The sequence below is a fragment of the Rhinatrema bivittatum genome, chromosome 2 (genome assembly GCF_901001135.1).
Source record: "Rhinatrema bivittatum chromosome 2, aRhiBiv1.1, whole genome shotgun sequence".
Taxonomy (NCBI): domain Eukaryota; kingdom Metazoa; phylum Chordata; class Amphibia; order Gymnophiona; family Rhinatrematidae; genus Rhinatrema; species Rhinatrema bivittatum.
Genome location: NC_042616.1, coordinates 23,801,770 through 23,829,635, shown reverse-complemented (window position 1 = coordinate 23,829,635; position 27,866 = coordinate 23,801,770). Strand labels below are relative to the sequence as shown.

The following is a 27,866-nucleotide window of genomic DNA, read 5'->3' as shown; positions in this document are numbered from 1 at the left end:
ATGATGACTCTTCGGCAGCAGCAGCAGCAGCTCCACAAGTTGTCGCAGAATGATGACTCTTCGGCAGCAGGGCTCCACCCGCAGTCGCAGAGTGGTGATTTTTTTTTTAGCGATTGCAGTGAAGCTCAGCCCCGGAGGGTAAGCGGTGCCTTTCCAGCCTGTTCTCTTCCCGGTGTCCCTGTGACATTTTCTAGCAGAAGCAGCAGCGCTGAGTGTGAGGAGCTCCAGGCAGGGGGCTCTGCACAGGGGGCAGGGGAGGGAAAGCAAAGCGGGCTCAGGTCTCTGATTCTGACTCTCAGCAGCCTCCCCGCCCTGCATTCAGCTCCCCTTTATGAGCTGCTCTGATTGCTGCACTTAGGTTTCCCATACATTTGGTTTTCAAAAACTTGAGCATTGAAATGTTAAGATTTAGGGGTCAAAGCTTTAATGGGGGGGCGCTAAGCACCACCCTGTAAAAAGAGTAGAGGGGAGTTAGCCTGCAAGAGACTCCTCTCAAAGCTCACAATTTTACTTGCACACAGAAACCTGAGATTTACCTTTGTGCTCTCTGTAACCTGTAATTTTACTTTACTATTGTTATTTTATAATTTGCATTACTTTTTTTTTTCAATTTGATATTCCCTTATCCTGTATTTCGTGAGGGTCTGTCTATATTCCATGTGGGACTGAGGTGAGGGATTCTGCTAGCATTCAGTTTTGTGTAAGATTTGTATCAGTCCAGCTTGTTTTGTTTTCCAGTAGGGAATAGAAATTGTTTTATTTATTTAAAAACATCTCTAATTCACATATTATAAAAAGTTCATTATTTAGCTGATATAGGGAATATTACCTTATTTACAGTTTTGTTGTTTCCTAGATTAGATTGTTGCTGTGTGAATTTTAGGTGTTAGTGCTGTTTAGGTGTGATGGGTTTGATACAAAAGTGCTGAGAGTGTTTTCTGCAGGGTTTTGTGTTACTTCCCAGAGTGCCCGGTACAGGAGGGAATTAACTCTCCAGATTCTCTCCTTCTCTCATCCTCAGCCCGATCTGTCTCTGAAGCTGACTACATCAAATAGAAAGGGAAAGTCTAAATCTTGCCAGTCTCTTATGGATGTTCCTGTTGGACCGATGGATGGTTTTGTCAGTTCTGGGACTTCAGTGCTGGGGAACAAATGTGCCATGATTGAGTGCTCACAGTCTGTAGCGCAAACACCTCTCCCAGAGCAGTCCAAGAAGGTCATGAAGATGGCATTGGGAGTTCTGCCTTTTTCAGAGCCAGATCCTTCCTTGCTGAAGCCCCTGGCTGATCCCCCAAGATCAGAAAATATTACAGGTGTGGCTGTGTCCCCCATCTCAAATCCACTGCAGCCCAGAACTTTGGACTCTTTGTGGATGTTTCTGGTGCGGATGGAAGCGACAATTGGCAGCAAGTTGGAAAGAATTCAAAGGCAAATCTCCTCGCTGGAGCTGCTGTCATTGACCCAGGAGAAGAAAATCTCTGCTTTTGCTAAACGGCTGCAGGCACTAGAGAGCAAGGTAGGAAATGTACTCATTTATTCTCCTTTGTCCATTCAGGATAAAGTTTGTTAGAAGGAAAATTAAGAATTTGGAAAATGTTGTCAAAAGAAAAATATTTTAGAATTATCAACTTTCCCAAGAGAGAATATTTCACCAGGGGAGATGATTAATAATTATTTAGGGGAGGCTTTGCAAATATCTAAATAATCTTTTTCTAATTAACCAATGTTTTTATTTTAATGAATATTAAATGTATAAAGATCTTTTGTCTCTTGTTGCTGATCCACAAATTGAGGAATAAGAAGTTGAGCCCAAAAACAAATTTCTAAACCTTGGTCATTTTTAGCCTTGAGTTCCCAGCCAGGTCACCTCTACCCCCTCCCTTCCCCCGCCACCCTCTATTCCTTTACTGAAATCACAGTGACGGGGGCTGCCCATCTTCTCTCCTCCTTCAAACTCACTGCTTCAGGGGTGGCCAATTCCAGTCCTGGAGAGCCACAAACGGGCCTGGTTTTCAGGATATCCACCATGAATATGCATGGGATAGATTTGTATGCACTGCATCCATTGTATGCAGATCTATCTCATGCATATTCATGGTGGATATCCTGAAAACCTGGCCTGTTTGTGGCTCTCGGGGACCAGAGTTAGCCACCACTGCAGTACTTGCTCCTCTAACCCCATTGCCACCAGCTCCTGAGCTGTATCTGTCCCATCCTCAATCTGTCACTTTCCACTGTTACTGTTCCTGCTGCTTTGAAACGCGCTGTGATCTCCTCACTCCTCAGAAACCCTCGCTGCTCCTTACCTGTCCTGCCAAATATCGTCCCGGCTTCCTCCTCCCTCCTCCCTTTCACTTCCAAACTACTTGAACTTGCTGTTCACCGCCTCTACCTTGATTCTTTCATCTCAAGCCATTCCCAATCCACTCCAGTCTGGTTTTTGTCCTTTACATTCCCCAGAAACAGCTCCTGCCAGTGTCTCCAAGGACCTGTTCATGGCTAAACCCAAAGGCCTTCCCTCAGTCCTTATCCTCCTCGATCTGTCTCCTGCTCTGACTCTGTTGATCACAATCTCCTCCTTGATGCTCTGTCCTCACTGGGATTTCAGGTCTCCCTCCTGTCTTGGTTCTCTTCTTACCTCTCTCATTGCACGTTTAATGTCTTCTGGTGGATCCTCCTCGGCTGCCATCCCTCTATCACTTGGTTACCTCGGGGCTCTGTCCTAGACCCGCTTCTCTTCTCTCTCTATACTAATTCCCTTGGTGCTCTGATCTCATAGAAATATGATGGCAGAAAAGGACCGATAGGACTCTCTCGTCTGCCCATCCACCCAAATAACTTAGCTTTACAATTCCCATCACTCCCTCAGAGATCCCGTGTGCTTATTTCATGATTTCTTGAATTAAAATGTTTTTCTCTCCACCACTTCCATTCGGAGGGTGTTCCATGCATCCACCACCCTCTCTGTAAAGAAATATTTTCACATAGATAAGCAGCTGAATTGGCCATGCTGTATGGGTAAGTCCTCCACGCCACTAGGTGGCGGAGCTCTCAAAGTCTATCAAAGACTTTTAGCTAGGTACTTCCTCCCTCCTGTATCCTGACAGGATTACCTCAGGTACCTTAGTCAAAATGTTTTTCATGCAACTGCGTGCGCGGAGCTCTCCCTTCTTCCTTCATAAAACAAACAACTAATAATCTCTGCCTATCAAAAAATCAGAAGAAAGAAGAGAAGAAGGAAATTAAAAAAAAAAAAAATGCCTCAGATGACTTGCCCTCACGAGATAAATATCTCGGGGCATCCCCTCCCCCCCTCTAGTCTATTGATTTTCCACCTCTCGGTATGCCTCACGGTTCACCTGGGGCCGGCACCGAGTGACACCCGGGGGAGGGGCTCTAACGCCACAGTCGGTTGACTCATGGCAATTAAACAGGAACCTGATTCCAGCGCTGAGGCTTCACCTCCATTGTGGCAGAAATTTGGAAATCCCCTGACTCCAGGGACTTCCATCGGGCCATGCGCCCCTTTTTCTGCCTGACCTCCTCGGTAGCCTCGTGGACAGGCACCGAGTCGAGCTCCCCTGGCATTAATGCCTGTTAAGAAGGGGAAATGGATACGCCGGCGCGTCGAAGCACGGCCATGCCCGCCGGCGAGCCAGCCAGTGCCCGCGCAGATGAGTCGTCACCTGCGCAGATGAGTCGGTGCATCGACACCCAACCAAGTGAATCGGCACATTGGCACCCAGTTAAATGAATCGGCGCCTGGACGCGTAGGACGGCGCATCAACACCAGGCCGCTGCCACTGATTCACTGGCGCCCAGCCGCCTCCGCCTGCGCATCGGCTGAGTTAAACACATCAGGGGCAAGGAGTTCGCCGCCAGACAGCAGCGGTTAGGGAGGTGCCTATGCGCTCCCAAAGCCAGACGCACCACGGCGACAGCCCAACATGGGCTTTAAAAATAAATAAACAAACAACAGCGTGCAGACTTGCTGAGAACTCAACTCAGGGACCGACATGTCAACGTGCGCACACGCTGCTACACCAAAGTTCCAGTGCCTGCTACGCCATGGCCTCTATGCAGGCCTCGACCACCCCGGCCTGCCCATTGACGCAAACCAGTCTATGGGAACGAGCGCCGGACGCACACAGGCGCCGGACATGCTGCACATAGGCACGGGTACCAGACACGCACCAACGCATCTGCATGGGTGCACCGGAGCATCGCCGACGGCGCTGGGACCTCCACGGGCATCGGCACAGACGCCGACCGCACAGAATTGTCTGCGCAGGGCGCGTGGCGCACCACAGCATTTACAGGAACGCTGAGTGCGTAGATGCGCTTATGCACACCAAACGCCTAACAAGACCATGGCGTTCGGCGCAAAAAAAAAAAAAAAGCAGCAACCGTTGCCACGTCGAGTCATCCACACAACGGATTGCATTGCAGCTGCAATGCACACGCATGATAGCACGAACGTATGCCCAACCAACGCTACAGCCATAAAATAGGCAATAGCAAAAATTAATTAATTAAATAATAAATAAATAAATAAAATTTTTGTTTAAATCACTGATTGGGGGAATATAAGCTCACAGACTAGTACTCCCTCTGCTTCAAGTGCAACTCCAACACTACCTTGACCAAGAAGGATGGAATACTATGCATTTTTTCCTAGCATCGGCTTAAAGTTCAAATGAAAAATGTGTTTTTCCATACTGCCGTTCCCCTTCCACATCACTTCGGAAGACCAGAACCGACGATGCAAAGGTCTCATGTTCCAGGATCCATTCCAATACAACACCAACGGAGAACAAATCAATGGCCGACTTAAAATGAGTTTGCCTCTTTTTTTTTTATCGGAGAGGCTTACACCCTGCATGCAACCACCAATTGCATTGCACATACCTTGATAATCAACAGGCTCTAGGAACACATTTCCAACCAGCCTTGCCTCGACACCTTCACCTCGGAAAAAAAAGCTGGTGACACTTCCTGATTCCCCTTTTTTCTACGAAGCTTGAGAATCTCTTCTAAGACTTCAGCAAATACCTTGGCAGCCAAACACCTTCTATGGTTGAGTGCTAGCGCCATCATAGACAAAGTTTTCCACGACAACTGGGCATATTTCCCAGGTCGTCCAGATACTTTATTCGAAATTCAATCCACTGATACGATCAAAAAGCCTCAGAAAAAAAAAACAACGCCACCCCCCCCCCCAAAAAAAAAAACATTAGTTCCTTTCATATCATCTTTCAACGTCCATCTTATCATAACATCAGAATTCAGCCTTTGCTGTCTACCGAGGATCAAAAAAAAAAAAAAAGAGAAAGAAAGATGACATGCCCTTCAAGGCTTACTCCTCCTATATGCCTCTGTCTTATCTCCCATTGAGTCAGCAAGCTGATCAACAACACGCACCACATCAGCACACTAGGACACCTCACCACCTTCGACATCCTATGGATCCTCAACCCCCAAAACCCCTATCGGTTTTGGAAATCAAAAGAATACAAAAATAATAATACTAATACATCCAGAATGACTCTCTCAAATCAATTCTTCCGTCCTTCATTCCAGAGATTGCACTGCCTTTCACACAGGCATACGCCTACATATATTTATTTATTTATAGATTCTTTTATACCGAGGTACGTATAGTTATACATCACTTCGGTTTACAGGGAAACAAATTAGCAACAGGCTTTACATATAACGGTTTAAACAGTAGAACAAATATCAGAAACAGTCTTTACATTTACCAGTAACAGGCTTTACAAATAATAAAATAACGGAATACAAGGGAAATATACTAACTTCATTAACTATAATAACCTTAATATATTAATCTTCAATATATTATTGAAGATTAATATATTAATCTTCAAGAGTTACATAGGAACAATAAACTGTCGAAGGCAAAGTTCTATGTCACATATAGATGCACCCCCCAGTACCTGATGCTACCTCTACAGTTTCAATGCACTGATGGTGCCGCACCGTTTCTCGTCAAAGGGACTAACGCTTCCCTATCTAGACGATAGACCCCTAGTGCTGTCCACTCCAATGCTACTAAAGGGCTTTCTTTACAAACGGTTCTTGCCTAGACCATCTAGGACTCTAAAAAAAAAAAAAAAAAAAAAAAAAAAAAAAAACAAACCAAAGTCAATATTGCAGGCTCTTCAAACTGCATTCATGGGAACCGGCATCACGTACCTCATGGTAAAGCTTTCCTCCCTCGTCCGAGGAAACATTTTCTCCACATGGTCTACTACTCTATTTCACACTACTGCAGTGACTGACAGTTCACCAAGTCTGGGACTCATAAGGCACCCATCTGCGCAGATCCGCATACGTGCCTGCATATCCACAGCTTGCACTGCGGCCCCAAGCACAACTAATGCTCACTACAGCTTCTGAATGAATTTCAAACAAGCTCTGTCGACTTCATTAAAAAAAAAAAAAAAATTGCAAACACGGCACAAAACCTTCATGATTCCCTACAAGGGAAACATAATCGTAATTCAGACGGAATCCAATTTCCAGTGTTCTCTCTCCATAACAAAGGCTCCGCTTCATGGAACCTCTACGAACGGGCAGTTCAGATACTGAATCACTGTCACCGAATATCCATCTTGCTTCAAACAACTTATTTGCCCGAAATTCATGATTCCAGACCAGACGAACTTAACATTATTTTCACTCCCCAAAGGGTAACGAAATACAAAGGTAACTTAAGAAATAGTCTCACTAAGTCGTCTCACTACAGTGGACCTCTTGCAACACTATTTAAAAAAAAAAAAAAAAAAGAATTGAAGAACTTTGTTCCGTTTCCCCGAGCTCGCTCAGACTCCAGGCTCTTTCTCATCGATTGCTCACAATACATATTTTAGGCAATCCCTGCAATACCACTCATTTCTCGATCACTCCAGAGATGCATGTATTTATTTATTTATTTTTACATACCGACATTCGATCTGAGATATCACACCGGTTTACATTCAGGTACTGTAGGTATTTCCCTATCCCCAGAGGGCTTACAATCTAAGTTTTGTACCTGAGGCAATGGAGGGTAAAGTGACTTGCCCAGGGTCACAACGAGCAACATCGGGACTCGAACCCTGGTCTCCTGGTGCGTAGCCCACTGCTCTAACCACTAGGCTGCTGCTACTTCTCGACCTGGCGAACCTGCCACTACAGTACCCAGCAAATGGGCACTCCAACAGCTCAACACACAGAAAGTTTTTAACATGCAGTGTTAAACTGCCGGAGCTCATGAAGAGCCAGGAGATTTTACAGCACCAAAGGTAAACGAACAAAACTAATTAGAAACACACAGAACAGGGAAGACTCCAGCACTCAGCAGCCTGTCACAAAATAAACAAACCAGGCAGTGGGGGGGGGGGAAAAGGAAAAAAAAAGATAGGCACAGACAGACACATACACAGAGATTCCTTCTCAACAAAAGTGGTGGGGGGCAGGAGTGAAATCAAGAGAACGGGACAGAAAAGACACAAGGGGAGAAAAAAAGGTGTGCAAAAACTAATCATAGAAAAAAAACTACACTGGAAAAAACAAAGATAAGAACAAAGAAAAAAGAAACAAGGGACCCCTAATGCAACATTAACTGCTGGAGTGCAAACAGCTGTGAAAGCCAGAAACACTTCATCTTTCTTTACTTCTATATCTACGGCGTTCCCCGAGTTTTCTTAGTGTAGGGATTTCTCTGGGGTAATACAGGAACGGGCTTAAGCTAAACACCATCTGGAAAAGGAGGGACACTGACAACAGGGAAAGGGGAGAGAACTGATAAGACACAAGCAGCTTCTCTAAATATACCTGATTTATAACAAACCAGAGGCAAACTAACTGCACAGCTGGCAGGTGCAAAGAGAGAACTCATTCCAACAGGCTTGTTGAATTAACCCTATCCTGACCTCCCAATTGTTTAGACCAGAATTTAGACATGAAAACAAGTTACCAATGGGTAAACAGCAAACAATTTAAAAATTCGCCCTTATAAGAAAGCAAATTGTTTGTTTCTTACCTTTATCAAATTCACACCAGCAACACTCCTGGCGCTGAAATTCCGTTGCAGGGAACGGTGATGGGGGGGCATCAAAGAGACCGAGACAACCTACTTACCTTTAGAAGAAGTTTCCACCCTTTAGGAAACCAATCTGAAGGCTCAACTATAATACTCAAGATGAAATCCCAGCTGGACTTTTATCAGATTCATGACAACTTCTCACCAAACCAATTGTGTTCGCCGTCATCAATAGTAGTCCAAGCGAGATCTGTTGTCAACGCCGTCAACCAACAAACATTCATACGTATGAATGTTTGTTGGTTTTAGATGAACTATAATTTGCAGTTTTCGCAGGCACTAGGTCAGCCTATATATGGTACTGTGACATTGGCCCTGCAGGCATATCCTCAGTCCTGCTTTATTCGATTGCCCCTGAGGCAGCTCTATGTAAGAGAGCGAAACTCGGCCAGAGTCGGGCATTATTTAATAAGAGCCTATTGCATCTACATCCACCTTACAAAACCACCGGTGCTATGCACATTACCATGGCTCTTGAATGGCTCTTGAATAGCTAATGCTTTCATCCTTCGTACCTCTCCTGGAAGGTGCTTTTCTTTGACTCTTTAACTCCTGCAAGGAAACCAACTGAGTTACAAGCATGGGTTCACTACCCTCTTTATTTTCAATTTCACCACGATGCGGTGACCTTGCACACTTACCCGCAGTGTTCTACAGCCGGTAATATCCAGTTCCTGCATTAACCAAACCCTTACCTTACCCATGTTCCATGCAAACCTACAATTAACAATCAGGAGAAGTGGGGATACCTTTGATTGAACTCATGCACTAGCAAACTACTATAAGTGCACTCTATCACCCAACTGTTTTTCTTCGTCAATCCCATCGCACAAGGGTGTCCAATGATGACATAAACTTCATCCAAAGAGATACCCAATTATATCCTTTTCAGCGATACTAGAAAGTCGCAAACGCTATCTGCGACACTCGGGACACATCATGTGCAGGAGACGACAACCTCAATTGCCTCTCTATCCATCAAGTACTTTCATGGGCATCTGTGAAGCGACGACACGATCACTGCTAAACATGTTTGTTTGTTTTTTTTCAATCCCGCTAGTGTTTACACAAACAGAAGGCGGATGATTCCCTTTGGAACGGACTATCCTACAGAAGTGCAAATTCCAAACAAAATACAGCCTTCATAGGAACTGTCTGCCACTATTTCGTATTGAGCAAAAAAAAAATTCAATAACACTAGCTCAATACGTCAGCTGGGGACTCCCATGACAGCATGGCTAATTCAGCTGCTTATCTACGTGAAAAGAGCAAGTTTGCTTACCGTAAACGGTGTTTTCCGTAGATAGCAGATGAATTAGCCATGCTGACCCACCCGCCTCCCCAGACAGTTCTAACATACCTACCTTGCTTTGATACTGACTGAGGAGCCTGATGTAGTCCTGTCAGGATACAGGAGGGAGGGAGCGCCTAGCTAAAAGTCTTTGATAGACTTTGAGAGCTCTGCCACCTAGTGGCATGGAGGACGTACCCATACAGCATGGCTAATTCATCTGCTATCTACGGAAAACACTGTTTACGGTAAGCAAACTTGCTCTTTACTCCTGAATCCTCCCCCCTTTCACCCTCATCCCATGACCCCTTGTTCTATAGCCTCCTCCTATGCATGGAAATCTTGCAGGTATTTAAATGTTTCTGTCATATCGCCTCTACATCACTTTTCCTATAGGATGTACATGTTTAGATCTTCAGAACGAAGATCACAGATCATTTTAGTAGCCTTCCTCTGGACCGAATCCAACGGGTTATCCTTTGAAGGTGCGGTCTCCAAAATTGTACACAATATTCCAAATGAGGTCTCACCAGGGACGAATACAGCGGCAATGTCACCTCCTTTATTTCCTCTCCCTGTGCATCTTTCTGGCTTTTGCTGTTGCTTTATCCACCTTTTTGGCCACTTTAAGATCATCAAATACAATCGCCCCCCAGATCCTGCTCTTTTGTTCTTAGAAGAATTTCACCCCCAGTGCTCTCTCTCCCTTTTGGTTTTTGCATTTTACATTCATAACTCTGCATTTTTTATCAGTAAATCTTAGCTGCCAGACCCTAGACCAGGAGTTCCCAACACTTTTGGGAACGTGGATCCCTTTTCAATCTCCCAAATGTTCGCGGACCTATTCTCTTTAATTTCTACCCAGAGTTATAGTCCATACATGGAGAAGTTAGTTGTGTAATAACAAAGAAATGATGATATGTGCGCCAGGATCATTCATAATATATAAAACTTATTAAATAATACTTACTGATGTATACAGAGTATATATAATTGCAGAGAATGGTGTTAAATGTACAAGAATGGGTTCATACTGAGTAACTTACATGGTATAAATACAGGCAACCATCTAGTTCAGTCCATTTGGCAGGCTGTGCACTCCTCGTATTGATTGGGTTAGTATGCAGATTGGTACCTTCCAACAAGGCCACAGGAAGCTAGGAGGCGAGATGTTCAGGCAACAGCCACACTGGTGTTATTGGCTGTTTGGATTATTATGGAGCTTCGTGGTTGGAAATGAGAAGGGAACGTTAAGAACATAAGAACATGCATTACTGGGTCAGACCAAGAGTCCATCAAGCTGAGCAAGCCAGGAGGATGAGAGCACAGTGAGCTCTCCTGATGTGACAGAATCAGATGTTCCTGATGTTCTGGATAATGCTCTGTTAGATCTTGGGGTTTATTGTTCACTGATTTATCCAGGCAGAGACGTTTGATATTCTGGGTCTCTGGGATTAGACTTGTAAACCCCGAGGTCCAGAAAGGAAACTGAGTCCAGGGGAACAAGTCTGGCAGTTCCTGGGGATGAGGGGTCCTGGTGTCCCCTCTTCCATGATAAAATGTTATGGGATTAAAGCCAGCTGAGCCCCTCCACGTGTTTCTGGTTTGTGTTTCAGATGCTGGTGACGTTTGAGGACATCTCTGTCTCTTTCTCCCAGGAGGAGTGGGGGTATTTAGATGAAGAGCAGAAGGAGCTTTACAGGGAGGTGATGAAGGAGAATTATGAGACCCTGAGCTCTCTAGGTCTAGGTAAGGATTGCATTATCTGCATTTCTAGTATACACAGAGGATGTTTTACTAAATGTCATTGGGTCAGCGCCTCACTGTAAATGGGCACACAGCCCTGGATTTCCCCCCTCTCTTGTGTAGGGACAGGAAGGACGGGATTGAGGCAGACAGAGCTGGGGTGAACCCCCTGATAAGAAATTGGCAGCTGATCACTGATGCTGTAAGAATGAAGCAGCCCAGTGTATCCCCAGAGCCCTCCGTCTCCTGTGGCATGGAGTATCTCCTTCTCTTTTCTGGGCTACTCTCCCACTCCCCACTACAGCAATAGCAATTTGGATCTCCCTCCCTTGATCTCAGATTCTGTCTGCAGGTAATGGAACCTCCTCTTCTCTCCTTCCTACCTCTCCCCTCCTCCTGATCCCAAATAGTCATCTCTGAAATCCCTCTTACTCCATCCTCCTCTCTTCTCCTTCCTCCTCTTCCCCCATCCTAGATTTCCAAACCTCCCCCTCCTTTTCAAACTTTCTAATCTCCTGTCCTTAATCCTCTCTCCTTATTCTCACCCCATCCCTGGTCTTCTCATACTCTTTCCCTCTCCCTCCATCCCTGAGATCTCCTCCCTGTGCTGATACCTGAGGTCCCTTTTCCTCAACCAGTAAAAGCAAAACAATTTCTACAGACACTGTTGTGGAGCGCTAGGAGAGCGATCCCACTCCTGGGTGATGTGTGTCCTTGGGCCACGGCTCGACCCCAGAGGGCTCTGAAGAAGTGCCGCGGGAGGCGTGGCATGCCCGAGCATGGGCTGGACGGGAGCAGGGCTGGAGTGAAGACTGGCTGACAGGCCCTCCTCTGGACCTGCGCGCTTCGGAAGACCCAACAACGCAATGTTGGTCTTGTGAACAGTCCTCCGACCGTTCCCAGCCCTTTCGGACCTGCCGCAGGGTACGGCACGAAGCAGCAGGCCAGATGGAGGCCAGGACAGTGAAGACTGGAACATGGATTCAGACGAGACTCAGGAACGACGTAGACTCGGGCATAGACGTGGACTCAGGACGAGGTGCAGGATCCATAGACGTGGACTCAGGCATAGATGCAGGATCCTTAGACGTGGACTCAGGCAAATACGTGGACTCAGGAACGAGGTGCAGGATGCATAGACGTGGATGCAGGAACGAAGGCTGAAGGTAGACATGGGCACTGACCCTCAGGGCGCCCTACTCAGGCCACCCTGTCCCATGCGCGCCCTACTCAGCCCTGGAAGGCTGGTCGCGGACCATGCAGAGAGCGGGAGAGCACAGGAAAGAGGAAGCAGGTTCGCTGCACTCCTGGCAGCACAAGGCGAGAATACGCTGCACTCCTGGCAGCACAAGGCAGGTTAGGCATCAGGATCAGGAACAAGGATATCAGGAACATCAGGACTGGAACACATATACTGGAATAGGAGACACACCTCTGGGCTGGAACATGGACATCAGGAACATCAGGACTGGAACAAGAGACAGACCTTGAGACTGGAACGGCAGGCAAACATCAGGACTGGAACACTGAAGACATCAGGACTGGAACGACTTGACAAGAAGCTTCAACAGGGAACATGGAACACTGGACCTTGCAGAAGGCTGGGATACAAGGCATCTCCTGGAACGAGGATCTCAGGAGTGACCAACTCCTTGCAAAGGCAAAGACACAATGAAAGCTGAGCCCTTTAGTAGAGCTGAGGTGGACAACGCCCAGGGAGGGGTCAGCAGGGGGCCACACCTGGCTGGCCCTTGAAGAGGAGCAAAGAGGCATGCACTCGCACCCTAGGAGGCTGGAGAGAAGAGCTGTAAGCTGGTGGTGTCCTCAGCCACGTGGAGGGCCCAAGGAAGCCGCGGAGCAGCCCTGGACTGGAGCTGGGTGAATGCAGGTCGCTGGAGCGGCTCCCAGCCACCAGGACTGAAGCAGAGAGAGAGAAGTGCTGGCTGCATGACGAGCAGGGAGCTGTAGCAGGCTGCAGAGGAAGCGGGGGGAAGGGCTGACTGCAGGAACGGCTCCATGCCGTGAAGACAGCCCCAGAAGCAGAGGTAAGAGTGCAGGCACTGGCAGGGACGGCTTCCCAGCCAGGCAAGGACCCGGGCTGAAGCAGGCACTGGGAGAGACGGCCTGCTCGCTGAAGGTCCCGGGATCGCAGCAGCACGTCGGGGAAAGGCAGAGACAGCAGCCGAGGAGCAGACCGCATGGCAAGAGCTGTAGGAACGGCCCCAGCTGATTCAGGGAGAAAGAAGCAGCCCGGCTGGCTGTGGCTGTAACAAGGTAAGAGTCTGCCCATGCTTCTTGTGGGCAGGAGCGTAACAGACACAAGTAAGATTGGGAAACCTATTTTATTGTCTCAATATATTATAAGATTACTAGGGCTTCAGGAATCATTACGTCGCATCTGAACATCACCCAAAGCAGGAAGAGGGGCTATAGGCAGCAAAGGAGGGGCAAGGACACTCACAGCACGGGGGACAATCACTGCAGCCACGGCGCCATCAATGGAGCAGGTAGCAAGGGAGAAAAACCAGCAGCACCAGGAGAAGAAAAGTGGTGGGGGGGTGTTTTTTCCTGGATCCCCACCAGCAGAAGAAGAGCTGGTGCGGTTTCATATGCATGCACCCCCCACACCATGCAGCCACACACACCATACATCCACCCCCCTGCGAGCAAGTGCGCGCGCACACGTGCATCCACCCCACAAATGCACCTGCAAATTCACGCGTACACCCCTGCAGCCCATCGCCCGCACGCAGGCGCTCCCATTCACTCCCACCTGTACACAGCCCTGCACTCGCTCCCTCCCCCCCCCCCCCCCCGTACACCTTCAGTCACTCCCCGATACACACCAGACCCTCACATCAACCCCCCTGTGTCTCACACACATCTGGGGAAGGTGAGGGGGAGAGGACCCACCCACCCAGCGTCCTTCTTTCCATACAATTCATCTGTAATATCACTCACACCGGCCCCATACTAAACACACAGACTCCTCCTCGCCCCCGTGTACATGTGGTGGAGATTGCAAGGGGAAAGTTACATCCCACAACACACACACGCACCCGCCCTCGCTCTCGGCTTCCCCCCAACACATGCGCACATGGAGGAGGGAGGGAGTGCAGTGGGAGAGGGTGAAACTGCACGTGCAGACACAATCCCATCCCCACGCTCACAGAGGAGAGGGAGGGAGGGTTAGTAGAACATAAAAGGTGGGTCTCCCCCTCCTCCACACACATCCGCCACTCATCTCGCCTTGTCACTCACATACACAGCTGAGGGGTAGGGAGGACCAGTGCCCACACACAGAGAGGGAGAGACAGAGACCTGCCCCCAACATAGCAAATCCGAGGGCCCGAAAATGTACACATCCAGCTGATGGAGTCCTCAACCCACTTTCTGACGCTGCCAAGCAATTATCGCTTGCTCTTGTTTTGGGAGGGGTTCCCTTAACATCCACACTCACTCAGTCAAGGGGGGTGGGGTGGGGTGAGACTTCTCTAACCCTCGCTCTCTGCCCTTCCTTTCATTTAGTGTCACTTCCCTACCCTGCCGTTCTTTGTATTTTCCACCTAGGCACGAACCCCTAGAGCCCCCTGGCAGGCTGGTGAGTGAAGCGAGTGTGGGCACAGCCCCTAAGCTATGATACAGTGGAAAAGGTGGCAGGGTTTGCCAGGAAGCTTCAGAAGTTTCTGTTTTGGGCTGCAGCATTAGCCCTCCTCTGCTGTAGGAAACCCTGGGGGCTGTGTCCCTTAGACCTTCTGTGCCCTGTGGTCGGACCCTCCATGGGGGTGGGGGAACGACCGCACCAAGAGTGCAAGGGGCAGGAAAAAACTAAACCCGTCCCTGCTTTCCAGCTAATCCAGGCCTGTCCCAGCCCCGTGCACCTTCTTAAGATGGGAGCAGGGTTATCTGGACCATTGGGCCATCGTTCACGTCTTCCTGGTTTCCTCCCCTATAAATCAGCCACTGACCCTTCCACCCTCCCTTCCTCCCACCAGTTCTCTGATCTAGAGAGGGACTTGGTTTTCTATTTTCATTTTATTTTCCCTGGGAATTTATCAGTGTTGGTTACAACCAATAAAAAACAAGAGAAAGTCAGTGATTTTCTGCCAGAATTTGCTTTCCACCTCTGTTCATCCTCTCTGCCCCTCAGCTTATAAGTTTCACATTAAACCACCCACCCCTTCGTCCTAGAGACCATGGACGTCAGCCGGGGGTCTATCAGTGGTTCCAGTCTTACTTAAGTGAGAGGAATCAGTGAGTATGGATGAATGAGAGAAGCCCGAATGCTGTGGCTCACAATGCGGGGTCTCTATTGTCTGCCGCTCTCTTGAATGCCTCTCTCCAGCAACTTTGGTTATTGATTGACCAGCGTGGGATAGAGTTCAGGAGATATGGAGATGATATGAAGTTTCCCTGTCAGAGAAGAGATAGCAGTGGTGATGGGTTTTATTAGGCATTGTCTTACTGTTATTTCAGGATGCACGTTTGACAATTTAATGCTTAATTTCTTAAAAACCGAAGCAGTGTACCTCGGACTTCATCATGCGCCTAATTTTGATTTAATCTCTTGTCCTATGACAATAAATGGGAACCCGATTCAATTTAAAACCAATACAAAAAATGTGGGTTTTGATTTTTTGATACTTGTTTACATTTTAGATTTCAGATTCAGTCAGTATTAAAGTCAGAGGCTACCTCAAATTGTGACTTCTTTGCCAATTAAGATATATTTTGGACAATGATTTTCACGCTGCTGAAACATAGGAACGACAGCAGCAAAAGAGCAAATGATCCGTTCGGCCTGCGCGGCAAGTTTCGTGTGGTAGTAACTGCCGCTCCGTGCAGGTTACCCCCATGTAGCCTCCAGCCTTTAGGGATCTACAGTGTTTATCCCATGCCCCTTTGAATTCTTTGACTGTTTTCATCTTCACCTCCTCCTCTGGAAGGGCATTCCAGGCATCCACCACCCTTCTCCATGAATAAATATTTCCTGTCGTTTCTTCCAATTCATCCCTACCAGTTTCATTTAATGACAGTTTCCTTGCCCACATCAGGTTCGAGGATCATGCATCATTAAAACCTTTTATGTACCTGACGTCCATATCCTATCTCCCCTGCCCCTTCTCTTCCAGGGTATGCATGTTTGGATCCTTCAGCCTCTCCTCTTAGGTCTTCCGATACAGACCGCATACTATTTTGGTCGCTCTTCTCTGGGCCGTCTCCGTGAGAGCAGCCGGGGACCTAGACCAAGCCGGAGCTTCATGTGGCAGTGGTTCTGTATCCCAGAGCCCCAACTGCGGAAGGGCATGTTGGTAGGACAACTTTGTGGTGAGAGGATGGTGCTCGCTTTTTTTTTTTTTTTTTTTTTTTAATTTGTGTGGGGCTGACAGCACGGACACTGCAAGAGGTGCCAGTAGTGAGGCTCCATGCTGTGGAAAGGAAGTTTTTTTTTTTTTCTCTTAATGGCTGAGGGGCATAATGATGCTGCAGGTAAACCAAAAAATTAGATAGGAGGCGATGTCCTTTTGCAGATTACAAACTGGTTAAAAGACAGGAAACAGAGAGCGGGATTAAATGGTCAATTTTCTCAGTGGAAAAGGGTAAACAGTGGAGTGCCTCAGGGATCTGTACTTGGACCGGTGCAGCTCAAAAGAAATATAGTTGCGATGAAGAAGGTACAGAGAAGGGCGATTGGAATAAAGAGCATGGAACGATTCCCCTATGAGGAAAGGCTGAAGAGGTTAGGGCTGTTCAGTTTAGAGGAAGAGCCACGAAGGGGGAAATGATAGAGGTCTACAAAATCATTGAACAGTTTAATGTAAATCGGTTATTTACTCTGTCAAATAGTAGAAGGATTAGGGGGCACTCCACAAAGTTAGCAAGTAACTCATTTAAAACAAATCGAAGAAAATGTTTCATTCAGCTCATAGTTAAGCTCTGGAATTCATTGCCAGACGATATGGTTACGGTACTTAGTGTAACTGGGTTTAAAAAAGGTTTGGATAAGTTCCTAGAGGAAAAATCCATAAACTGTTATTAATTAGTAAGCAATAATAGCTTGAGATGTATTTAATGTGTGAGTACTTGCCAGGTACTTATGACTTGGATTGGCCACTATTGGAAACAGGATACTGGGCTTAATGGACCCTTGGTCTGACCCAGTATGGCAAGTCCCCGGTGTGCTCACAGTGATAATGACTTCTCTGTTGGGGGAACCGACTTGAGTCTTGATACTTGAATAGGGTATCTACACATACAAAATGATTCTGAGGTTTTGCATTGGGCTAAAGGACCCGCGCATTGATGTTTGGTATCTCTGTAACAGGCCTCAATCATAGAACAGAGGGCAGTCCAAAACTCTATTTCCCTCTTCCACTTCCTTCTAGTTAGCAAGGGGTCATGTTTGTATGAAGTCTCTGTGGTTTGTCAGGTCCAAATAGACAAGCTGGTCTTCCTGATGATGCAGGCTTCCTACATTTTCAACAAGGGACCCGATCAGATGCTTCATACATGGTTGGGTCACTATGAGAGTGAGGTGGCTGGCCTTGATGAAATTTTGGTATGGCCCAGGAGGGCAAATCTGTCAGGAGGCTGGCCTTAATGAACCTTTGCTATAGGCCAGAATGGCGAGTCTGGTGTTTCTTCTGATTCCACAGGTGCTGGTTTTATGGTTCTCTGAGGGGAAACCTAGTGGTTGATTTCTCTCTTCTTTCCCCTCGAAGTGCTGTTCTCCAGGATATAATTCTAAACAAGGTTGACCCCCTAACCAGCATGTATCCCTTGGTTCCACGAGTGGGGAATTTGTTTCCGTGCTCCCTCATTTGCCAGAAGACAAGAAACCTGTTTCACAGTCCTTTTTCCAGGGGGCAATTTTTGTGACTCCTGGTGGTTTCGCTCGAATGGAGTTTTGGGGAGTCTGAGTTCTCGCACTTCTGGTAAATCCCTTTTCTTTCATTCCAAGAAGACTGAAAAGGATGGGAACTCTAGATTCAGGGCCTCTCTTTCTTCCTAATGAAGCTTTGAGAGGGCTCGATGATCAGGAATTTATCTGATCAGTTACTGATGCCTTTCTGGTTTCTCCATGCAACTCTGTTGTAAACAGGACGCAGTGCGAACCAAATTACAGTGACTGATTGTCTTAAGAGCCAGTTTTCCCACAGATAGCAGGCTTGAATTAGCCATGCTGTCTGTCTGGGATGTCTCCTGATGGGCCCCGAGGCAGGACCTTCTCTTAGAATGGTCAGAACTGTGCTCCCGTGCGCCTGTGTGGCCCCTTCCTGCGCGACTGCCTGCATCGCCTCAGTTCTGTATTTTCCCATACAGCTACCGGACGCGGGCTCCTCTCTCGTGCGCATTTCATCTTTTTCTTCAAGTTTTTCCTCTTTCTTCACTAACTTCACCTCGGTGAACCCCCAAACAGCACTTTTCAGTGCTATCATGGCACCAAAGACCCCAGGTTTTAAATCTTGTCAATGTGGTAAAATTGTCAGTCACTGATGGGCATAATTACTTCTACTTATGCCTGGGGCCGGACCATGATCAGGCATCCTGCCGGCCCAGTGACAGCGGACCGCCAAGATACACCAGATTCCGGGAAATGAAAGGAGCCTCTTCGGGCTCCTACGCCCCTACTCGCCGCTCCAGACACTCTTCTGCAGGTAGGGAGCCCAGGAGACTGGAAGAGTAAAGACAAGCATCGTCCTTAGAGCTGTCCTCCAAGAAGAGACTAAGTACAAGCCCCTAAGGAGTCGGGAGGTAAGGGCACAGGTGACAAAGCCCTAGTGCATCGAGTGTTATGGCGCAGATGAAAAAAAAGCAACCTGCATCAACTGCGTTGACCCATTCATCATCAAAGCAGGGTGACCAGCGCAATGACAACGCATGAAGCACAATGTACAGCATGAACCGACACACGACTACCAAGGCACAGCGTCAGTCACCACAACAAGAAACACCTGAAGGAATTTTACTTCCTGCTCATTCTGTTTTATTGTAAACCGGTTTGATATGCATTTTATGTAGGAAAATCGGTATAAAAAAATCTTTAAATAAATAAATAAATAAGTAGGCGTCGACCTCCACTACATCAACACAATCAAGCTCAAAGCACGTGTTGGCAGGAAAGCCCCTCACGGGAGGTAAAGCTAAGAGTAAATCTCACCATGTTTACTCAACGCACCTGACGGAAAAGTGCAAGACATCTCAGATATCAGTCACTGAGAGCTCCTAGGACCCACCTAGAAGAGACCCCCAAATGCTAAGCACCCCCAGTGAGCTGGAGGGCTTAGAGGCTTCTGAGGTAAATGTTCTTCACATATCTGGACATTCCTCTTTAGCCTTGGACAGGGGTAGTGTCAACACAGAACTCTCAACCATTTTAACACAAAAAAAAGAAGTTACTGATGTCCCAGGAACAGTCAGGAAAACGGCTAAAATCTCACAATGGGAATATGAGGCATCTGGACCCCTTTATCGTTCAATCAGAGGCTCCTACTTCTAGGGCTATGAGGACCGACAGTCTGGAGACAGTCCATGGTTTTTCACCACCTAAAAACAAGAAGAAGGAAACTACATCAACCCCCCCATCACATGCAGGGTGTGGCCTCACATGCCATGTCACAAATGACATGAATCCTCCAGACCTTTCTTTGACTCTTTGGAGTTGGGTCGACAGCTGGAGCCACCCTCTAGTCCATCAGAAGAGGCCTCATTCCATTCCTTCTTCTCCCCTCCAAGACATGTCGGAAGAAGACTAGGCACTTGGTGAAATGAGGCCAGCTTCAGACCAGACCATGAACCGGCATACCTCCTCTCCGCTCTCTCCAGGTTCGTCTATGGGCATACCCTAATATCCCCCAGAGGATCCACACAAATCACTTCTCCTCCTGAGGACCTGTTGTATTCTACGTTTATTGAAAAGGTTGGAAACCTTCTTAAAAATGGAAACCAAAGGGTTTACCAGATCCTAGATTTGAAGTTCATGGGATCCTAAAAATGTTTTATATCCTTTCGGAGCTGACAGCACTCCCTTCCCACTCTGTCCTGGATGCAGTCATGGATAAGTCATAGGAGTCACCCTTTTCTGTGCCTGCCACATCCAGAAAGTCGGACTTGAAATTTAAAATGAGAAATTCTCTACATTATGGACCAGTCCTGTTACCCCATGTGTCCGTGGTAGTAGAATCTGCCATGAAGCAGGCCAAGAAAACCAGGCTCTATTCCAACATGCTCCCAGGCAAAGATAGCCAATACCACAACAATTTTGCCAAGAAGGTATTCCAAGGTGCTATGCTTAATGCAAAAATTCAGCATCAATTTTATATTTCACAGTATCTGTATGAATGCCTTCAGGGACTGAAATCAGAGGGGAATCAGGCCACGGGTGATCAATCACAAAATCAAGTAATAATGGACAAGGGAAGAAAGCTTGACGTCACTTACATTGCACCATCTATGAGGCCTTCAAGATGTCAACTTGCACTTCAGTGGTATCCATTGCGGTCAGAAGAATAGCCTGGCTAGGGCGAGCAACGATTTGTGATGTACACAAAAAGCTGGCAGATCTCCCATGCAAGGGTGACAACCTATTTGGAGACCAGCTTTGGGAGAAACATTTTGCAACTCAAGGAGCAAAGTGCCACAGTTTCCTCGCTCATGTCATCTGAGGAGGCAGGGCATCCACTAGGTGGTGTTATCCAGCATAGAAAAACCTTTCTATCCAAGGCATACTTACAGGCTATTCTCATCCTACCAAACCCCGCCCTACCAGCAACAGCTGCAGCAAGCCCAACTACGGGGATGGGGCAGGACCCAGCGCACTCAGAAGCCGGCGCAAAATGTTGGCCAAAAAAGCATAGCAGCTTTTAAAATTTCGCTCAGCCCCAGCTACAAGGGGTGATTGGCGGCTGCCTCACTCCTTTTTCTCAAGCTTGGGGCCAGATAGCATCGGATTTTTGGGTTCTCAGAGTTCATGCAGAATGGATAACTGCCTGAATTTTCAAAAGGTTCTGGCATTACCCCACCTTGCTCCACCCTGTGGAGGAGAAAGGAGCGACATCCTTCTCCAACAGGAAGTCCAATTGTTCTTCATCAACAGGCGATCCAGCTTGTGCCTTGATGTCAGCAACATCAGGGATTTTATTCCCATAATTCCTCATTCCCAAAAAGAGCGAAAGGACCTCTGAGCCTCAAACAATTCATTCTATGGGAGAAATTCAAGATGACTTCTCTCAAATCCATTCTACCTTTTCTGCAACCCAATGCTGGATGTGCTCCTTGGACCTGAAGGATGCATATGTACACGTTCCAATGCCACCCTTCTTCCTAGCGCTATTCTTGTTTCCAAGTGAACACTCAACACTATCATACAAGGTCCTACCATTTGACTTATCTTCAGCGCCCAGAGTATTCACAAAACTGCTTAGCAGTAGCTGTGACCCACCTTCGCAAGAAGGAAATAAAGGCCTTTCCCCTACCTGACGATTGGCTGCTCATGGCCCCCAATCAAGAAACTACTCTGCACCTATCAGACTAGGACCTATACCTGTCTAGAAAATCTGGGCTTCGTCATAAATTACAAGAAGTCCAATCTCGACCCCTCTCAAGCCCTTCATAAAATATGGGACTTTGCAAAGCCTTCCTCCCTGCAGACTGGATTCAGGACTTTTGGGATCTAGCCTCGACATTGAAGGATATCATTCAACCCACACAGCCTCGCAGATTCTCACCGTTTTGGGCATATGGCTGCGGCGATGTATGTAGTCTTCCCGCATACTCACCTACAATGCGCTGAATTCAATGGGGACTTAAGTCTCGGTGGGTCTCAGTACACATCCCATGTCATAGAAAGTGGCCATGACTCAGCAATGAATCTTGGAATGTGGACTAGTGGCCTGATCACTTGGACCATACAGTCGGGAGTGCCTTTCCAGAACCCGACACATCAGGTTGTCCTGACTACAGATGCATCCACAAAGAGATGGAGTGTGCATATCTTGCACTACAAGACGAAAGGTATTTGGTCCCCCAATGAGAAAACTTTCCAATTAAACCTGCTGGAGCTGTGATACTACAAGGAACGCCAACCATACTATCTCACATCTACTAGAGGGGAAACGGTCATGGTCTATACAGACAATCAAGTGGCCATGTTTTATATGAACAAAGAAGGCATGTCTGGTTCCAGGATACTTTTGCAGGAAATCGGTCCTAATCCTGGAGTGGGCACTGGCACACTCCATTTGGTTACAGGCAACCTACCTATTGGGAATCGAGAACACAGAAGCCTACAGGCTCAGCAGAATCTTTCATTCCCACGAGTGGGAACTCCACCAGGATGTAGCACAGTCCCTCTTTAGGAGATGGGAGACACCCCACATGGATCTTTTCGCAACTAAAAACAACACAAAGCTGCCAAAATTTGCTCTCTGTACCTGAACGATCAGAGAGTAGTAGCTCAGGATGCTTTCTACTTCCATGGAAGGGGAATCCTGTTCTATGTGTTCCCCACCCATGATTCCGCTGATAAGTCAGGTTAATTCCAAAAGTGCATCAAAGGACAACTCAGATCTCATCCTTGTAACGCCGGCATGGTCCAGGCAACCTGTGGTATGCCTACCTCATACATCTCTCTGTACAGCCACCCAGTCCCCCTACAAAACAGAGTGGGCCTCATACACAAGAGGATGGGACCTACTTCATCCCATGCAGGACTCGCTTCATTTGACGGCATGGAGATTGAAAGGGAAGTGCTGAGTCATCTTCCTATTCCGGCAGAGATTCAAGATTCCTCATCTCCTCCAGGAAGGCTGTCCACAAGAAAGAAAACATAGAAATGACGGCAGAAAGAAGACCAAACGGCACATCTAGTCGTGCCCAGCAAGTTTCTCACCTTTTGTTTTCTCATACTTATCTGTTACTCTGGCTCTTAGTAACCTTTTGGTTCTATTTCCCTTCCTCCCCTCTACCATTAATGTAGAAAGCAGTGTTGGAACTGCTCTAAGAGAAATATCTAGCTTAATTAATTAGGGGTAGTAACCGCTGCAAATAGCAAGCTACACCATGCTTATTTGTTTACCCAGACTATGTAATTCAGTCCTTGTTGGTTGTTGTCTGTATAGATCCAGACTTTTACTTCATTCCCCTGCCGTTTGAAGCAGCGAGCTATGCTGGATATGCATTGAAAGTGAAGTATAGACTTCTCCCCTGCCTTGAAGCAGAGGAGCTATTGCTGGATATGCATTGAAAGTGAAATAACAGGTAGTAACCGCCATAACAAGCAAGCACTCCCTGCTTTTTTTGTGAATGCAAATCCTTTTTTCCACATTTCTCTTGCCTTTGAAGCTTAGAGCAATGTTGGAGTCGCAATTAACCGTGTGTGTGTTTATTGAATAAGGGTATTATGTCCAGGTAGTAGCAGTCATTCTGCGCGAGCCACCCACTCTTCATTCACGCCCTCTAGACTTTATGGATCCACAGTGTTTATCCCACGCCCCTTTGAAGTCCTTCACATTTCCGGTCTTCACTACTTCCTCCGGAAGGGCGTTCCAGGCATCCACCACCCTCTCCGTGAAGAAATACTTCCTGACATTGGTTCTGAGTCTTCCTCCCTGGAGCTTCAAATCGTGACCCCTGTTCTGCTGATTTTTTTGCAATGGAAAAGGTTTGTCGTTGACTTTGGATCATTAAAACCTTTCAAGTATCTGAAAGTCTGTATCATATCACCCCTGCCTCCACCTTTCCTCCAGGGTGTACATATTTAGATTCTTCAATCTCTCCTCATAAGGCATGGATGAAGACCATACACCTTTTTGGTCGCCCTTCTCTGGGCCGCCTCCATCCTGTCTCTGTCCCTTCGGAGATACGGTCTCCAGAACTGAGCCCAGTACTCCAGGTGAGGCCTCACCAAGGGACCTGTACAAGGGGATAATCACTTCCCTTTTCTTACTCGATATTCCTCTCTATGGCACAGATATCTTCATTGGTGCATGTCTGTATTGCTCAATCCATTTGGATTCCTCACCAAAGCAGTTATTAAAATATCTACATGTATTGTCTCGGGCTGGTGGTTTCATCCATCAGAGTACTCCTCAGTACTATAGCGGCGTACCATCCTTCAGTCCAAGGAAATTCAATGTCACACATCTCTTTCATGAGGGGTGCATTGAGATTCCACCCCCACCTCTCCCGATATCATGCCTGGTGATCCCGGGAAATAAACCTGGTTTTAGAATCGCTCATGCTTCCGTCATTTGAACCATGCAAACAGCTTCATTGAAGTTCATCAAGTGGAAAGTATTATTCCTAGTAGCAATAACCTCAGCAAGACGAGTCTGCAAGCTTCAAGCGCTAGTACACTACCACCTTATATATAATTCTACCATGACAAAGGCACTTTACAGATTCATTCATTCACCTTCCTTCTGAGGTTGGTCTCATTCTTTCATCTGAATCGACAATAACGTTGCAAACCTTCGTTCCCAAGCCACATGCCTCCAAACGGGAAGGTCTGCTACATACGCGAGATTTGCAAGAGAGCCCTAGCATAGTATAAGCAAAGGACTCAGTTGTCCAACCGACAGTCGCAACTCTTCCTCTCCTTCAACCCAAATGCTCCAGGGTTATGGTAAGCCAAACGAAACATTAGCCAGTTGGCTTACCCAATGTATTCATTTCTGCTGTCTCTTCCCGCTCATAACGCTTAGACTCAAAGTTTACGGAATTCACTCGCCCGAGAGCCGTGGCTACCTCAATTGCTCATCTGTGCAACGTGCCGGTTCAGGTCCTAGTAGCAAGAGCTACTGACTACTGGTCCTCGCTGCAATACCTTCACATCTGAACTACTGTCTCTAACAGCAAGTGAGTTCAGATGCCTCTAAGGGACCAGAAATTCTGCATTATGTCCACCGATCACAGAGATACTCTGCACATGGACTATCATCAGCACGTCCAAATAAGACTGACACCTTTAGACACAAACAAACAGTGTTGCTTCGTCTTCTCTAGCTGGGGACTCCCACAGACGCATGGCTAATTCAGCCTGCTCTCTGCGGGGGGAAGCAAGTTTGCTTACATAATCAGAGGGTTTCTTCCGAAGATAGCAGGATGAGTTAGCCATGCATCCCCTCTGTCCTCCCTGGACGGACTCTGTCTTTCTGTCTGCACTTCTTCTTTATTGCGGTTCGCTGCTTATCCATGCTTTTCCAAACCAACTGAGGCGACCCAGGCAGTTGTACGGGAAGGGGGCCATGTAGGCGTGCAGGAACACAGCTTCTGAGCATTCTACAGAAGTTCCTGCCTCAGGGCCACCGGGAGTTGTTTCAGACAGACAGCATGGCTGATTCATCCAGCTATCTATGTGAAAATACCGTTTACAGTAAGCAACACTTGCTTGTAGGAGTAGATGTTCCATTTATTTTGTGATTCCCTGCTTGTTTTTATATCTCTAAATTAATGGTCAATGATTATTATTTAAATTTGTTATTATAATGTTTAGTTTGGCAGATCTGCTATAAGCAGATCATAAATGTTATTAAATAAATAGTAGATAAGCCCAGAGGAACCAGACCTACAGGAATCCTAAAGAGGGCACCTTGGGTGATCTCAAAGTTCCTGTATTGCATCAGCTTTATTTCTGTATCCACACAGTATGGGAAAGAGAACCCACTGATTTTCTTAACTTCTCTGAATATTTCTATAAAGACATCACACAGGAGTTTTCAGAGGCGTCCCTAAAGCTTTTGCTAAGTCACAGAATTTTCTACTATCAGAGATCCCATGCGTTCCATTGTGTGATCCTTCAAAACATCTCATCCCAGGTCATTGATAGCTTTCCATGCCATTGTCACTGTCACATGATTAATTCCTTCTTTTTATATCCAGCAGACAATAAGTCATACAGGAAGAGAAGAGGGAGGAGGCTCGAGAAGAACACCCTATAGTATTGGCACTTACACCAAACAATCAGGAAATTTCTGTGAGAATCTTGCCAGAGGACTGAGGGAGGAGATATTAGGAAAGACAGCAGGAATCACAGAAGAAGCAGCAAGACTTTGCAGAAGAGTCACCGGATGGAGTCACTGCTTGTGAGAGAAGTGACAGGGAGTTCACAGACATCCCTGAGCACCAGGGACACCTGAGAAGAGAGAATCCCTTCCAAAGTAATAACAGTGATCAAATGAGTTTTGAATACCGCATGAGAAATCTGAGAGCAGAGAGACATTTCCAGAGTAATAACAGTGATCAATTAACTTCTGACCTCCACCAGATAGACCTGAGAGTAGAGAGACCGTTCCAGATTAATAAAAATGATCAAATAACTTCTGACCTCCAGCAGAAAGAGGAGGAATGGAAGAAATCCTTTCACTGTGACACTTGTGGGAAAAACTTCAATAGAAAATGTCATTTTGTATTGCACCAGAGGAGTCACCCAGGAGAGAGACCTTTTCCATGCAAACAGAAGTTAACCCTGAAATTACACCAGAGAATCCACACTGAAGGGAGCACTTTCACTTGTATTGAATGCAAGAAAACCTTTTCTTGCAGGGAATCCTTAGTAATACACCAAAGAACGCACACAGGTAAGAGACCCTCTCATTGCCCTCAAGATGGGAATCTTACAGTTCTGAGTTCTCTTTATTACATCACCAGAAAATGGAGCCCGAAGAGAGAACATTTTCATGTTCTGAAAGTGGAGGAAACATCATTCAAACGCAAGACCTAATAATAAACCAAGAAATACAGAGAGAAGAATTATTCATTAGTACTGATGGTGACAGAAACTTCAATCAGAAAGGAAACTTCACAAGACAACGAAAATTCCAAGCAGGAGAGAGAGCATTTTCAAGTAATGAATTCAATAAAGGTTTATGTGAAGAGGAAGTTATTTCAGGAGACACAAAAAATCTTACTGGTGAGAGACGGTCGTCTTGTATTCAGTCTGAAAAAAGTTTCCGTGGGAAGGCAGTTGACTCAGAACAGAAGAAATCCCCAAAGTAGAAAGTCAATTTATATGCATTGAGTGTGGTAAAAGCTTCAGTAAGAAGTGCAAACTCATAATCCACCAGAGAATCCACACTGGAGAAAAACCATTTAAATGTATTGAATGTGATAAAAGCTTCAGTCAGAAGATGACTCTTACATTGCATCAGAGAATCCACACTGGAGAAAAACCATTTAAATGTATTGTATGTGGTAAAGCTACAGTCGGAAGACATCTGTCATATTGCATCACAGAATCCACACCGGAGAAAAACCATTTAAATGTGTTGAATGTGGTAAAAGTTTCAGTTGGAAGGCATCTTTTATATCGCACCAGAGTATCCACACTGGAGAAAAACCATTTAAATGTATTGAATGTGGAAAAAGCTACAGTCGGAAGAGACATCTCCTGTGGCATCAGAGAATCCACACTGGAGTGAAACCAATTTCATGTATGGTCTGTGGTAAAAGCTTCAGTAGCAAGGAAGACCTTGCAAGCCACCAGGAATGTTGCACAGGAGTCACATTCAGTTCACATGCTTTCATGTAGTTTTGGAATAGAAGATTGGCCTAATAAAGATATTAAAAAGCTGGATGCAAGAACAATAAAACTTCTCCATTTCTATCAAGTAAGCTATAAGAATCAGGGAGGTTGATATTCAGATGTCAGAAAGCTGGATAAGTAGGACTTATCCATCTATCTTACCGCTGCTGAATATCCAGTTATGTTCAATGGCTGAGTAA

The 27,866-nt window shown here is 46.5% G+C and overlaps 1 protein-coding gene across 1 annotated transcript; it reads left to right on the top strand.

The window, feature by feature from the left end:
* On the top strand, positions 1 to 27,866 carry LOC115083148 (zinc finger protein 154-like). The gene is given in 8 exon segments (XM_029586956.1): positions 1 to 138; positions 1,022 to 1,516; positions 11,015 to 11,223; positions 11,268 to 11,346; positions 17,575 to 17,703; positions 26,410 to 26,722; positions 27,123 to 27,338; positions 27,341 to 27,866. Coding segments are annotated over 8 exon segments (1,911 nt in total). The 3' UTR covers positions 27,673 to 27,866.